This window comes from Saccostrea cucullata, unplaced genomic scaffold (assembly GCF_032062105.1).
Source record: "Saccostrea cucullata isolate Sc308-1 unplaced genomic scaffold, CSIRO_AGI_Scuc_v1 ctg4037, whole genome shotgun sequence".
NCBI classification, from domain to species: domain Eukaryota; kingdom Metazoa; phylum Mollusca; class Bivalvia; order Ostreida; family Ostreidae; genus Saccostrea; species Saccostrea cuccullata.
Window position 1 is genome coordinate 57,405 of NW_026940097.1, and position 15,378 is coordinate 72,782.

The following is a 15,378-nucleotide window of genomic DNA, read 5'->3' on the forward strand; positions in this document are numbered from 1 at the left end:
TTTTGAAGAGTATATATGGTGTTTAAAGTAAACTGAATAAGTGGAAACTAAAGAAGATATATCAAGATATTAATTAAAGTAAAATTCTAACTTCTACACTGTTGATTGATTGATTGTTTACTGTTTAACATCCCTCTCCAGAATATTTCACTGATATGGAGACGTCACCATTGCAGGTGAAGGGCTGCAAATTTGGGCCTATGCTCGGCACTCAGGGCCATTGAGCAGGGAGGGATCTTTATCGTGCCACACCTGCTATAACACGGGGCCTCAGTGTATACGGTCTCATCCGAAGGAACGCCCCATTTAGTCACCTCTAACGACAGGCAAGGGGATACTGAGGACCTATTCTAACCCTGATCTCCCTGGGAAAACTTCTACACTCTTAGTAAAGCAGTTGTAATCATGGTAATGCAGGCACTACAGTAATAACTATGTACATGTGTATACCAAATGCATTTTAAATTATTATCATGATTATATTCACTTTTTTTTCAAGAAATATCGCTGAAATGTGAAACACTTCTCTGACTTAAATTTAGACCCTTTTATAATAAAGTTTGTTAACTGCATGGATTTAGATAACAAATGGTGATTTTTTTTTTACAAGATAACACTTCAAACTTTATGTTTAATACAGTATATGGGTTTCATTTTCCAAGAATATTATTTGTTTAGACTTGAAAAAAATTCCTTATAATATACCATACATAGATGATAAGGTTTAAGATTGAGATTATCTTGATTAAGATGTTCAGTTTACTACATTCAAACCAAATATGGTATCATTTATCTATATTTTGATTTTGCAGTGTCCAAAACAATTTCCTGAAAAAAGATAAGCTCCTTAGTAATTTTTTTTTATTTTTTGAAATTTATATTATATAAATAAGGCTATTCTGGCTATTTCTAGCCAACTGGCATAGAAAAATCTCTTACTTGATATAGACATTGTTTATGATCAGAGGGTATTTCATGACCTTAATCAGAGGTATTTCTGACAAGTTCAAATTTTGTAATTGAGTATCATTGGAAGCTCATATTTTTAAAAGTTGTTTATGACCTCAAGGTTAGTCATGACTATGGCAGAGGTCATTTGGGCAAGTTCAAGGTCACTGATAATAGTGAATTTAAAACAGGTCTGTAATTTTGTAATAGAGAGACATTGCAGGTATCCGCATTTCACTGAAAGATTATTAATGACCAAAGGATATGTATAATGATTAGGGCCCCGCTCTGTGGGCACCCTATAGTGATCAGTCAGTCTGTTCGTCTATCCTAAATCTCTTGTCCGGAGCATATCTTTTCTCTCTTTAAGTTTAATATTCTTTTTATTGCGTGGACCCTGCGGTCCACGCAGTAAATATATAAGTCAAGTTAAACCGGATGCCCTCGGCAAACGACAGACTACGCATGCGCACGAATGCTAAAGAGTTCGCACCTTTGGTAACTTGCCCGTAGAATAATTCGCCCTATTCGAATTAAAATATGCCATTCATTGGCAAATCGCGCTTTTAAATCTGCATATCGCATTAACATATTCATTGGCAGATCAGATTTCCCCTCTTTTGCATACATGTATACTTTTATACTAAACATTGATTCTGTGGTACAAACATTTTAAGAACAACTTGAATGAGAAACGTCACTCAACAAACAGAGATACATGCAGCTTTTAAAAGATGGAGCAAGTTTTCACCGGCATTAGTTTTGTGCATCAAGACTCGCAAAATAATTTAATATTTCAGCAATCTTAATATTGTTTTATAAAGATCTGTAGCAAGGGCTTTTAATGTGTGTGTGTGTGGGGGGGGGGGGGGGGGGCTCCGACAAAATAAAAAAAAATAATCTACGTAGTACAGAGGTGTGCTACACGTGAACCATCAGATCTCTATTATTCCCATGATAAATTTCTTCTGTATAAATCCAGAACAGGTGTTAAGTCCCAGCCAATATGTGTTACAAGTGTCAAAATAACCCGATTTTTTAAAACATGTTAAAACTGACAAAACGACAAAACTAAAGATCGCTAATCGGAGATAAAATTTCACATTTGTGCTTTGAGACTACGATCAGTTATAAGTGGCAGATAATTATAAAATAAGTGAACAAACCTTACATGAATATTCCCTACACCTAGAAATTTTCTGAATTGAATTTCAATTAGAAAAAAACACGCTAATGGTCCACGTATTGCAGTCCTTTTTTAAAGGACAGCAACTTGTTATATTTCATTAATTTTCTTTTTCACAAAAGTTGAGATTGTTGTCCTACCATTGAGGAAAAATTGTTTACATCTACATTAGATGGACAGAAAAGGTGATCTTAAATGCTTGTGATAATCACTGCAATATAAAATTGTTCTTTGGTATGTGGGTTCGATTCCCACCCAGGGCTTAAAATGGCAAAGTATATTATCTAAATCAATTGCTACATGTACATATTAATGAAAATATTGGAAATTCATCTAAAAATTTCTCATGAATGTGCATGATTAATTGATTTTTTTAAAGAAATAACTTTATTTTTGTTATTTCATATTTTGCATTTAATGTACAAAATTCTTCAAATTTATTTGTTCTGCAATATACATTATACATGTATCCAAATCTTATGATAATTTAGTTTGCTGATGCTGGTGCTAAAGGAGGAATATGCTGCCCTGAGCCTCCACCAAAGAGTTTTTTTATAAGTTAAAAAAAAGAAATTCTTTAAGGTGATCTAAATATCCCACTGCTCTAAATTTCAACACTTTTTAGCTCACCTGAGCAGAAGGCTCAATTGAGCTTTTCTAATCAAAATTTGTCCATCATCTGTTGTTGTTGTTATCATTGTCATCATTGTTGTAAATTTTTCACATTTCATCTTTTTCTTAAGAACCATTGGGCCAATTTTGAACAAACTCAGCACAAAGTTTTCTTGGGCAAAGAAGATTCAATTATTTCAAATCAATAGCCAGGCCTTCCTCCAAGGGGAGATAATGTGAATTAAAGAAAAATAAATGGCATCTTTTGAAAATCTTCTTTTCTAGAATCACTGGACCAGGAAAACTGAAACTATGTGTAAGCATCCTCATGTAGTGTATATGGCCTCTGCAGGTAGAGTGGGGCCACAATGGCTAATCAAAGTTTAACATAGGAATCGAATACAGCTAGAGGAAATTTTTTTTTAAAATCTTCTTCTCAAGAACCACTGGACCGGAAAGTTGAAACTCATTTAATGTTTCAAGTTTGTTCAAATCATAATCCCGGGGAGCAGGATGGGACCACAATAGTGGGTCAAAGTTTAGCATAGGAATACATGAGAAAAATCATTTTCTCAAGAACAACAAACCCATGATTGGTCATAATTATATGGAAGCAACCTCTGTTAATGTAAATGTATGCTTTTTCAAATCATGATCCCTTAGGGGTATGGGGGCACACTGGGGGATCATAAAAATATGAGATATACATGTCTGAAAATAATATTTTCTGTAATACCTATTTAACTTGTACATGTATATAAATCATGATAATGATGGGATGCTTTTTAAAGCAGAATATCACATTTTTTTCTGTGCTCGTAAAATACAATCAAAGTATCTACAAGAAAAAATATTAATTGATTTTAAACAGTCTGCATTTATAATTCCTGTAAAAATAGAATTATGTGTATCTCGATTGAAACAGTTAATAGAACTGCATGAGTATACTGTTATAGGTTAACTATTATAAATAATAAATAAAAGTATTGGCAATAGAAAATAGAAATCATTATTGGTAACAAAGGTCAGATTTGATTATTTTGACTGAATAGTGGACCTCATTAATATTAAATTCTGGTAAGAAAATTCATTGCAAATTATTGTGTCAGGAAAGATTAAACTCAATGACATGTGGAATCAATCTCAGAAAGTGTAGATTAAAATTTGGTCAAATCATGACCCCCGGGGGGTAGGGTGGGGCCAAAATGGCCGATCAAAGTTTTACATAGGAATAAATAGGGAAACCCTTTAAAATTTGCTTTTCCAGTACTTCAAAGCCATGATTAGTAATAATTATTAGGGCCCCGCTTGGCGGGCAACCTATAGTGATCAATCTATCTGTCTGTCCGTCCTTCTAGCTGTCCGTCCATCCATCCGTCCAGCTTTACATCCATCCGCCTGAGATATCTTATCCGGAGCATATCTTCTCTCTCCTTGGCCCAATCTGGCTCATACTTTACCCACAGAGTGCCTTTAGGTAACCAGTGTTTAGTGACCTTGAATCATGTTTCTAGGTCAAAGGTCAAGTTCATAGCAGAATTCTATTAAAATCCTAAGCATATATTCTCTCTCCTTGGCCCAATCTGGCTCAAACTTCACCCACATAGTGCCTTTTGGTAACCTATGTGCAGTGACCTTGAACCATGTTTCTAGGTCAAGGTCAAGGTCATAGCAGAATTTTATGAAAAACCCTTGTCATTGTTAAAATTCATTCCTAACACATCGAAATTTCAGAAATACTGGGGTTCATATATAATGAGTATATGTTATCAATTAGAAGCAGAGACATAGCATCGTTTTTAGAAGAGGAAGGCCAACCAAAAGGAAAATTGCCCAAATTCAAAAATATTTTTTTTGTTTTGGGAGGAGGGATGGGGGATGGGGATGGAGTTGGGGGTAGAGCCAATTTTTTTTCAAAGCCAACTTCTTACAGTGGCAATTCTTTTTTGGCATACAATACTAGATTTCCTTGATATACTTTAACTGTAGTTAAAAGGGGGCAACCAGCATTTCAATGAACATTTTCAATAGTAACAGTAATATTGAGAAAAAAGTCCCCCCTTGCTTTTTGCCTGAGTAGTATTAAAGTTTCGCATTTGGTATTTTTGCGCAGGTGTAACATGATATTGTATGGAATTCTTTTTATTGTTTTGAACTTTTTTTGTTTAAAAATGCAGAATCGAATGTATATCTAATAATCATTTTGATTGATTTAGATTACATGTATATCACATGTTTGTATTAGTGATTTCATTTTGGCACAACATGATTTCCACACTTCTTTATCCGTAGTCAATAACAGCTGTAGAAGTTCACCCAACCGAAAATGTCTCCTAGCAGAGGAGCATTATACCTTAAATTATAAAGTTAGATTGTTATTTTTAAATTCAGATACAGAACTCAGGGGTTAGGGGGGTCTTAAAATCAAGGGTCTGTGGCCCGTTTCATCAAAGACAGTACGCCTAGTCGTTCACGTAGCGCAAAGCGATTGTATACAGCATGCTTAAGTTTGGCCAAAATACTTCTACTCATTGGTAGGCATGAGTTCTTAACTATGAAGATTTTGGGGAGTGGAAATTTGGGAGGGGGTATACACCCAACCGAGGAGATAGTTGTAATACTCTTAATTTCTTCATAAATGATTGCCTTATTTGGGATTCAATTTAATACTGTATCTTTAATTTTGACAATCCTGCATTTATACGCATTTAATTGTATAAAGTGGACCTTCAGATATCCGGACGCCAGATATCCGGATGCTAGAGTATCCGGACGATTTTCCATCGGAACGAAATTTTTAAATGTTATTCTGTCTTGTTTAACTGGTGATTCAGATATCCGGATGCTTCACATATCCGGACAAATTGAATGGGAACCAAAGCGTCCGGATAAACGGGGGTCCACTGTATTTTATTTATGATGAGGCATTGTATATCCACAACACCATGTACTTTTATCATTCACTAGAAAGAAACCTATTAAAAACGTACTTTTTTGGAGGGGTACATTTTTCAACCAATCGTAAAACGAAGTGGGCCTCTTTAAAATATATACTTGTACATGTATATATCGTGCTCGAAAACTCCAAATCTAATTTACCTGTTTGCTTCACGTTTAGACGCATGAATCTATAGAGTGTGGTCAGGGAGGTTTAATTATTTAAGTACAAATCAAGAGTAAAGTAGGCGAGGAATGAAAATTATCTTGGACCCTGTTAAAGAGTTTAGTACGTTGGTAGGAAGAACCATAGTTATAAAGTTTAGGAATTGAAGGGAAGGACACCCCAATGAGATTTTTAGATTTGGGAAAGAAAATTACAATTTTTAATTTTCCAAAAAGTTTCTCAGATGGAAGTTTTGTTTACTTATAACTATGTCTCCCTCACCTTTGAAAAGAAAACTCAAGGAACTACTCTTACGTGCAGAATAGGCTGTTAGCGTTCAAAAGAGGAGAAAAGAAGAGAACGGGGGGGGGGGGGGTAATGGCCAACTTTTTTAAAGGCAAGGTACTTTCAATTCCAATTTTTTTTCACAATTCCTGGATATAACTATACTACGGTCAACAAGTAGGGAGGGGGCAACTATCCCTTCAATGAACATTTCCTTTAATAGAGGTAGTATTGGTGGAAAAAATAGCTATGATTTTGTTCTTCATTAAAAAGTGACATACCTCTTGCTCCCCCCCTCCATCACATCTGAAAGTGTCTGTGTGTGTGTGGGTTGGGGGGGGGGGCTAGTGCCCCCGCTGCCCCCTGTGACTACGCCTATGGAGCAAATAGTATGGCATACAAGGTACATTGTACATGTAATGGAAAAATCTGTAATTTTTCATGATGATGCATATTTTGTATTATTGTAATAATTCTTAATAATTTAGTTGACTAGTCCATTATGTATGCGGAGTTACATATACAATATTGTAACGAGTTCTCTCTCTATTCCAGTATCAAGTCCAAGGGGTGACACTGGGGGTGGGGAAGGGAGAGAGTGTGAATGTGTGAAAAATACATTTACAAAAACATTTCTTTTCTTAGACCTTTACTTTTAGAGTTTAATCAGATGGCATGTTACAAGTCGTTAATACCGTATTTTATAATAAGTAGATTTAAGATGCATGTTTTCTACAATTTATGTCCCCCAAAATTCATATGATTTTTCATTTAAATTCAATTATATGTGGCCGTATGTTTATGTTTTTGCTCATGTGCAATGCAGCGGTGTCAAGTACAGTTGTTTGGACAGTTCCGAAAAAGAAACCGATTCGGCTGAACTATAAAGTCGAAAATTCTATTTCGTATAAATATAGTGGGCTAACTTTTTTCAAGACCAACTTTCTTTAAATTCAAACTTAAACTTTTTGGTGTAAATTTTCTTTATAACACTACACTATGCTGAAATGAGGGGGGGGGGGGCAACCTTCCTTTCAGTATACATTTCCTATAGTAAAGGTAATGTCGGGAGAAAAAGTGGGCCCCCCTGCCCCCCCCCCTGATACTACGTGCCTGAATCAACTATTGTTTCATAAAAATTTATCCAGCCTTTAAAAAAAAATATTACGCATGTTACCATAGGTGTCATTTTTACCAGTTACGAATAAGCCGACGAGTTCCGGATAGCCCAGAAATTCTTATTCAATTCAACTTTAAAAAATATACGTCCCAGATGTTATCCATTAGCATGCCTAAGAAAAGTTAAATTGATTTCTTACCAATATATCATTTGTATTTCCAAAGGTGGAAGAGAAACTAGAGGTACTGTGGGTACTGAGCTCATTTTAAAGATAAACCACACCTTCTTAATGATTAATTAAGACAAATTACAAGTTTTGCTCTGGTAGACCCGAAATTAGTGTCAGATCAAAATGTAAAATAAAAGTTCATTATGTCACAATGTAATCAAGAATCTGTGAAAGTATCATTAAATCTTATTCAGTGGTATAGGAGGAATTGCGGATTAGAGATGGATAAGCCTTTCAATTACAAAGAGTAGCGGTATCTATGTTTTTCTCAGGGAGCCCAAATTTTGTGCCTGATCCAAAAATAAAATAGTTTTACTTTGGCACTGTTAAACAAAGATTCTGTGAAAGACTCATTAAATTCTGTGAAGCTTCAATAAACTTCATTCAGTGGTAGAAGAGGGGTTGCGGATAAAAACTGGATAACCTAGAGCAAATCAGACGGACGGACGTACAGTTAGACGCACGGATGGACATAAAGACGGGTGGATGGACAAACATTCCTTTACTTTATACCCCTTTCTTCCCGTTTTACAAGCGGGGATACGTATAATACATCAGGCTTACAATGAAGAAAACAACGGAGAGTGAATTTATAAAAGTGTTTAAAATGGGTATTCGGAACTGGTAAAATAAGAAGACGCAAATATTTCGATATCTTCCAGTGTTCTAAACATTAATTATTGACAAGTTTTTAGTATATGTTAGAGTACATATCAAACTTACTTTTGATACCTGGAACGTGGTTTTATTTGGAAAAATTATAAATCTACAGAGATTTTTCTTCAGACTTGCGCGTCGCGGTGATTCACGTTTGATGCGTTGTAAAAGTATGTCGACTGTTTCGTGGACGATAATGAAACTAAACCGAGGGTAAATAATCAAAACTTCGCATAATTCAAACGCTAATAAATAAGCCTTCTTACCATTAAAAAAATATTTTTACACCGTTGAATTTATTAAAAATCAGTCCTTACATTACTAATTATTCGGAACTGGCCGAAATCCGGAACTGGTCAAACGACTGTACTTAGTCCTGAGACTGAAGATATTGTTTGTACGAAAACGCAATTTAAGCCCGACTAAATATTAGCGTAATCCGTGGACACACTGTTATAACGCACTATGAAAATTTAAGCACTTTGAAAAAATTCAAAGTGCGTTAAATTTGGGACCAAGCTAACTCACTTTGAAAAATAAATTTTCTTTCCAAAGTTCGTTTATATCGACCATGTTAACGCAATTGAGAATATCTAACATTAGACAAATGAAATGAAGCATTGCCTACTTGGCGCAGACATGGAAAGTGGTCTAAAATTTAATGCTAATAGTCAGTGCATGGAATAAAAAAAGGTGATAATTGACTTAAATTTCCATTTCTAATTTTTTTCTCTGTGATAACTCTTTGAAAGATTTGGGAGTATATTCTTGATACTTCTGCCGACATGTAAATTAGGCAGGTCGATAGGTCAGCAGGTAAGGAGGCGTTATACGCATGCAAATCTCGTGAACATCTGTCTCTCTGTCTGACGCTAAAGGAAGCCAAATATGCATGTAAATCTCGTGGGGCTTCCTTTGTGTTTGACATCAGTGTGCGAGGACTATTGAAATTGGCATGGAAGTCGTCGTGTAATTTAAATCGATTAGTCTATATTCTTAATTTCTAAGTCTACAATTTTACTTCACAATTAAATGGAAATATATGGAATCACTGTTTAGTTTTTAGAGTATGCCAGGGACATCAACAATAGTGGGAAACATGGGATAGTTTTAGCATAACGGGCTTCGCCCGTTATGCAAATTATCCCACGTTTCCCACTATTGTTGATGCCCTGGCATACTCTCAAAACTAGACAGTGATTCCTTAAACATATTTTATCATAAATGGTATAGTCATTAATGGATTATACCTTTAATTAAAAGTTTAAAGTTTTTATATAAAATTAAAGTTTACGATAGGTTGCTACTTCAACAGATCAAAGCCAAAAAATATTACATGTTATGCTGTTAAAAGAATGTTACCAGAAAAAGAAAAAGGGGGAGGATGGAGAGGCGTTGGTAAATATAAAATATTATAGTATAAGAATTATTTGTTTCTATACATAACGTCTACAAATCTTGATATTTAAAAATGCAAGATATTTTTAGGCGAAATCAGTATATTTTGATAAGAAAATAACTTATTTTTTAATAACTAAATATACTTTTAACTTATAATGTAAAAATGATTAATGTGCACAAATTGCTATGGGGAGATGATTCCTTATCTTCGCAGGAAAATGAAAAATTTTTCGGAATTGTTCAAAAATTTATTCAGGAATCAGGTCGTTTTAATTAACACTTTACAGATTGTATTATCTCTATTGAAATTATTATATCTTTATAATATCAACACTGTATTTATTATTACCATTATTAATACTCGGTAATTGATATTATTTCCTCATTCAGAAAACAATTGTCTTTGTTCTTCTATGTATATGTATATATTATTGTAAAATTTTGTAAAGTATGTTGTATGGCTATGCAGATCTTATATATGGGACAGGACTACCTAAGTTGTTAGAACTTGTGTCCGATCCCTTTGACATATTGTCAATAAAATATGTTCAAAACAACTTGGGTTCCCTAAGGTTGAATGTATCCATACTTGTAAATATATACAGTCTACTTAAGATGTATAAACATTGCATTCGTCTCCTTAAGGTATATATTGCATATGTCTACCTAAGGTATATATATTGCAAATGTCTCCCTAATGTATATATAATGCATATGTGTCCTTAAGGTATATATATTGCAAATGTCTCCCTAATGTATATATATTGCATATGTCTCCCTAAGGTATATATATTGCAAATGTCTCCTTAATGTATATATATTGCATATGTCTCCCTAAGGTATATATATTGCAAATGTCTCCCTAATGTATATATATTGCATATGTCTCCCTAAGGTATATATATTGCATATGTCCCCTTAAGGCATACAATATGGTTTTTAAATATTAGGGGGACACCAAATTATATATATTTTTAAAAACTAATGTTTTCTTAATTTTCATTGCGAAAAACTCAAAATTGTTCTTTGTTATATATAAATTTGCGCTTAAAACATCACAAAGTAAAAGATTAAAAAATATACAAAATGTCCCCTTAAGGCAGAATATTATGTCTGGTACCCCTTATGTAGAAAGCAGATATATATATATATATATATATATATATATATATATATATATATATATATATATATATATATATATATATATATATATATATATATATATATATATATATATATATAAAACCAAATTCATTTATAATTTTTATCTTTTATTTATTGATTTAAAAGATGAATTCCTACATTGAATTTTAAAAATTATATATACGACACGAATCAAGTTTCATTTAATTAGAAATCTTAATCCAGACATCACCCATACCTACAATGCTTAAACCTATATAAGCAGATTACAGAATACGAATATCCATTAAGTTTCTCTACATTCATTTCCTTGCATTGCAGTCTTGAATGTGTATTAAAATTCAATTCTACTCAGTTAATTTTTGTGTATAAAGCTTGTAATCCACCTCTGCCTTCTATTAAGAAGGGAATTAAATGTATATGAATGGAATTATAGACAACGAAACGATAAAATTCCAATACTCGTGATATTCTTGAACAATAGCAATCAACCTTACACAAAACATTTACATGACAAGAAATTGAACAGTCTAATGAAATACCTGAAAGTTTTGAATTTCTTATTTGCTATGGTTTGTAATTTTCAGTCGCATATGCGATAACTGTTGCCTATAGATATACTTTTACTAAAGGAAATGACTTGGACACTATTCGTATTTTTAATAACCTTTAATGTCTTTATATTAAAATTCCCAACGAAAGGTTTTGTGCATGTAAATTTTGCATTGGAAATAAACTTCAATGCAACAAGCTCATGTGTGCTTTACCACGAGATGCACAGCACTGTGCATTGTTTTTTGACATGTCTCATTAGGCAGAAGCCATTGTACATGTTTAGTTACCATGACCTTGACCGACAGTGTCTGTGTTGCTACCATCCACCCGAAAATATCATGAACAGTTCACAATGGAGGACTTTTATACCTCGTGAGTACTTGTATTATCATAATTGTATTATCATAATTGTATTTCTTTTTCTGTCCTCCTATAGGTTACAATGTTAACAAATTAATATAAATTTATTGGTAATCCACATTTATGTTAAAGGGTTATGGATTGAAGTTCATGAATTTGATAAGATCTTATTTGCATTTTTTTTTAATCATTGGGTCTCTTTTTTTTTGGGGGGGGGGGGGGGAAGAAAAGTTCTGCAACAATTGTAAGGCCTCTGCTTTTGTATTAACTACTATCATATTCATCCATCTGCTCAATACACAAGAACAGTTGATGCCAATTCCTCATGCGCACCTGATCGAACCACTGTATTTTTCCAGAGGCCGTATTTCATGCACTTTCTGCATATTTGTATTATATTTGTATTATTTATGGATTGTTGAAATCGAGCACCTTTCCTTGTTTTACCTCTTACCTGTTTTAGTATAAATATAATTAAAAAATCATTATTACCACAATCAAAAGTCAAAACCTTTGAATCTGACAGCCCTTTCTATTGCTAGCAACAACAAAAAAAATCTTCAGATAACCTCGTCATATGTACAATTTCACATGAAACTGTTTTGCTATATTATTTTAGACGGACTTTAGGAAACACTTGATGCTTTAATATAAATGAATGATTTTATTTTCACCCTTTTCGTTACAGCCAAATGCCCGTCCGGCTACACTCTTTATGAGTATTCTCCGTTTGATATCTGTCTTAAGTACGTACCTCAGGGCCTAAATTACCCAGGGGCTAATGCTAGCTGTAATGGGGAAAACGGAGATCTCATCAAAATTGATACTGCGAGGAAATTCGAAATTTTCAAGAACCATTTAGGTAAAACTTTTTATATCTTCGAAATGTGATGGGAGAGAAATCAGTAAATGAGATTATTTACATTTATCCACACAAAAAGTTCATGGAAAAAATCAAAACCATATGAAAAGTTGATGAAAAAAATGAACCAGATGATATATACACCTTTTTGCAATTACCATGTAATTAAAAATCTCCTCAGAAAATCAATCATATATACTTGTAGACTATCTCTCAGTGAATTGTTGGTTTAAAGTGGAAAAAATAATCTTTAATTCAGAGGTTCGTATACCAGATAGTACAACGGAGATCTGGGTTCAAGGCGTGGAGACGGATGGAATATGGAGATTTCATGACGGTACACTAATACCGAATGCCTGTCCCCTGGGGGAAACCAATAAGCCTAACGAGACACACATGAGGTCAATCAGTACTGAGGACTTCACGTGTCATGACGTCAAAGCGAAAAGGATTTGTCATTATATGTGTGAAACTCGGCCAATATTTTAAGTATTGTCATGATAATTCATTTGTTCGAAACTTAATCGATTTCAGTCACGATTATACTAGTAAGAGTAATTTGCTTAAGTTAAAATAATACCAAGACTTATCGTTCTTGAATTGACGTTTTGATATTAACATGGTTTGAATAAATAAGAACATATTTTAATTCTTTAGTTACAGCATTACTTTATAGTTCGCCACTATCAATTTGAATATTGTTGTGTAAGGGAATACTTTGTGAACTCTTTAAAATTAAACAGATTTTTTCTAAAAACACCAATAACAGAGTTTAGCACATCCCTTACAAAGGACGGTGTGTTCAGTAGGTCATTATTAGATCTTAAAGGAGACAGATAGGCACAATAAGGACGTTTTTTAATATAATCGTACATTGTATGCTATAATAGTACATTATATTCCATCTCTCTCTCTCTCTCTCTCTATCTCTTGAAATATAAACATGTACATTAAATATTGAGAGGTAAGAAACACGAAAAAAAAACTAAACAAAACAAGAAAAAAAAAAGTTCTATCAAAGGTACCCTCACTACTCTCTGGATGGCATAAATTGTGAGATTTAATGATTATTCCCCCCTAGTACCGTTGATGTGTATGTATCCCTGCAGTTGAGTTACTGGGGAGGAGAACTTTGGTGTACCATGACACACAATGTTTTAAAGGACAGTTGATACAAACAAAAAATTGGGCGCCTGGTTTGCTATAATATATTCCTGGGCCTATTTTTGTTGCAAATAATGCAACTAAGAATTTGTAAACCTTCTACGATATTGAAAATTTTACCTTTCGGCAACCATCCCTATAAATCTATCCAAATATTTTTCACTTAGAATTCCATGTTTTGAAACTTTAAATGAGAAAAAAAAAATGAAAAGAAGGCGGTTAAACTTGTTAATTTAATCATTAAAACATTACCCAGGTTGTTTTTTTTTTCAATTTTTAGGACAAAAGTTTGTTTTTATCATCTGCACTTAAAGCAATATGAGCTGCAACTTTGATCGGTGTCGTTTTTTTTTTGTTATTGCAAAATTGTAAATAATTATTTCAATGACAGGAAAAAATAACGTTTCTAAACTTCAGTTGCTCATATTTGCGATGGAAGAACTTTTTATAAGCTTCGGTTGATTCAAAATTACATCATTATTTTGTCCTGTACAATAATGATTTGTTTTTATAAAACTTTATATTGCATTGTATATAGGAGCCTTTCTTCTACTTTATTTTAACCTAATTGGTCTTAAAGGTGTAATTTACATACAAATTAATCATAATAACACAATTTAACAGCAAAATAAAATTTTCAAAAATACCTCTCATATTGCTTTAGATTTGTTGGCATCACGCTAGAAATTGTCATTCTTCAATTCTATCAAAATTGCGCCATACTTTCATGCAGGATATCTGGTATAACGCCCTTCTAGAGTGAGAGCAACATTGAATATTTTTATTGCTTTTACATATTCAAATATCACCCGTTTACAGTCCCTGAAAGGTTCTACTTTCCCACCTGAACGGTGAACGAACGCTGAACGAACGGTTAACGAACGGTGAACGAACGCAGAGCGAACGGTGAGTAAACGATGTGTGAACGCTGAACGGAACTTGGTGAACGATGTGTGAACGGAGAACGGTGAGTGAACGTAGAACGCGAACGGGGCGCAAACGTGATCGCAAAGTGAACGGTGAACGAACGGTGAACGCAAGATGAACGATTTATTCGGAATGCCCCCGATCTTTTCCTTGCATTGAAATTATTCTGCTGTATTCTAATGTAAGGTGCTGAAATATTAATAAACAATAAGTAGATAACAATAAGTAGATAAATGAAAAAATGATGAAAACAATTTTTTTCTGCACATACGTATGAAGTCTTCAACCAATGTTTTAATAACACGATTTTTATTGTCGTAAAACATGTGTAATTGCGATATTTGTCGGTTTTGCCCCTTTGTAGAAATATAGGCGGCGCCACAACCGTTTAGGTTCAAGAGCACTTCCGGTAGCAAGTAAACACGTCAAATCTGTGCAGCTATCAAAGGTATATCGATGTTTTCTAGGATTCCCAAGTGTTTGAGCTGTTGTTAATTAAACTTTCCTGTAGATAAAAAGCTGGGGAAACGTTAGGTATCAGCCATACAAAGAGCCGATCATGAATTTCGCTACAAAAACCTCGATGACTTCAGACACATGTGGTGGTGTGCCGCATGCTTTCGGGGAGACATTCGTCTCTGCAACATCAGAGGGTATGTTCCTCATTTAGTATTTTTTTGTATTTAAAAAGTTTTTTAACTTTAGAATTTATATTTGCTCAGTAAATCCTGTAAATTATATGTCGTTTTCACGTGTTTACCTGATGGGGGTCAGTGTAAAACGTATCCGTGCTGTACATTACAATAAATCATAAAACTAAGAA

The 15,378-nt window shown here is 33.7% G+C and overlaps 1 protein-coding gene across 1 annotated transcript; it reads left to right on the top strand.

The window, feature by feature from the left end:
* Positions 1–11,507: 11,507 nt before the first annotated feature.
* On the top strand, positions 11,508–13,064 carry LOC134254772 (uncharacterized). The gene is made up of 3 exons (XM_062737296.1): positions 11,508–11,614; positions 12,291–12,464; positions 12,724–13,064. The coding sequence occupies exons 1-3, from the start codon at positions 11,518–11,520 to the stop codon at positions 12,951–12,953; spliced, it is 501 nt and encodes a 166-aa protein (XP_062593280.1). The 5' UTR covers positions 11,508–11,517; the 3' UTR covers positions 12,954–13,064.
* The last annotated feature ends 2,314 nt before the right edge of the window (positions 13,065–15,378 follow it).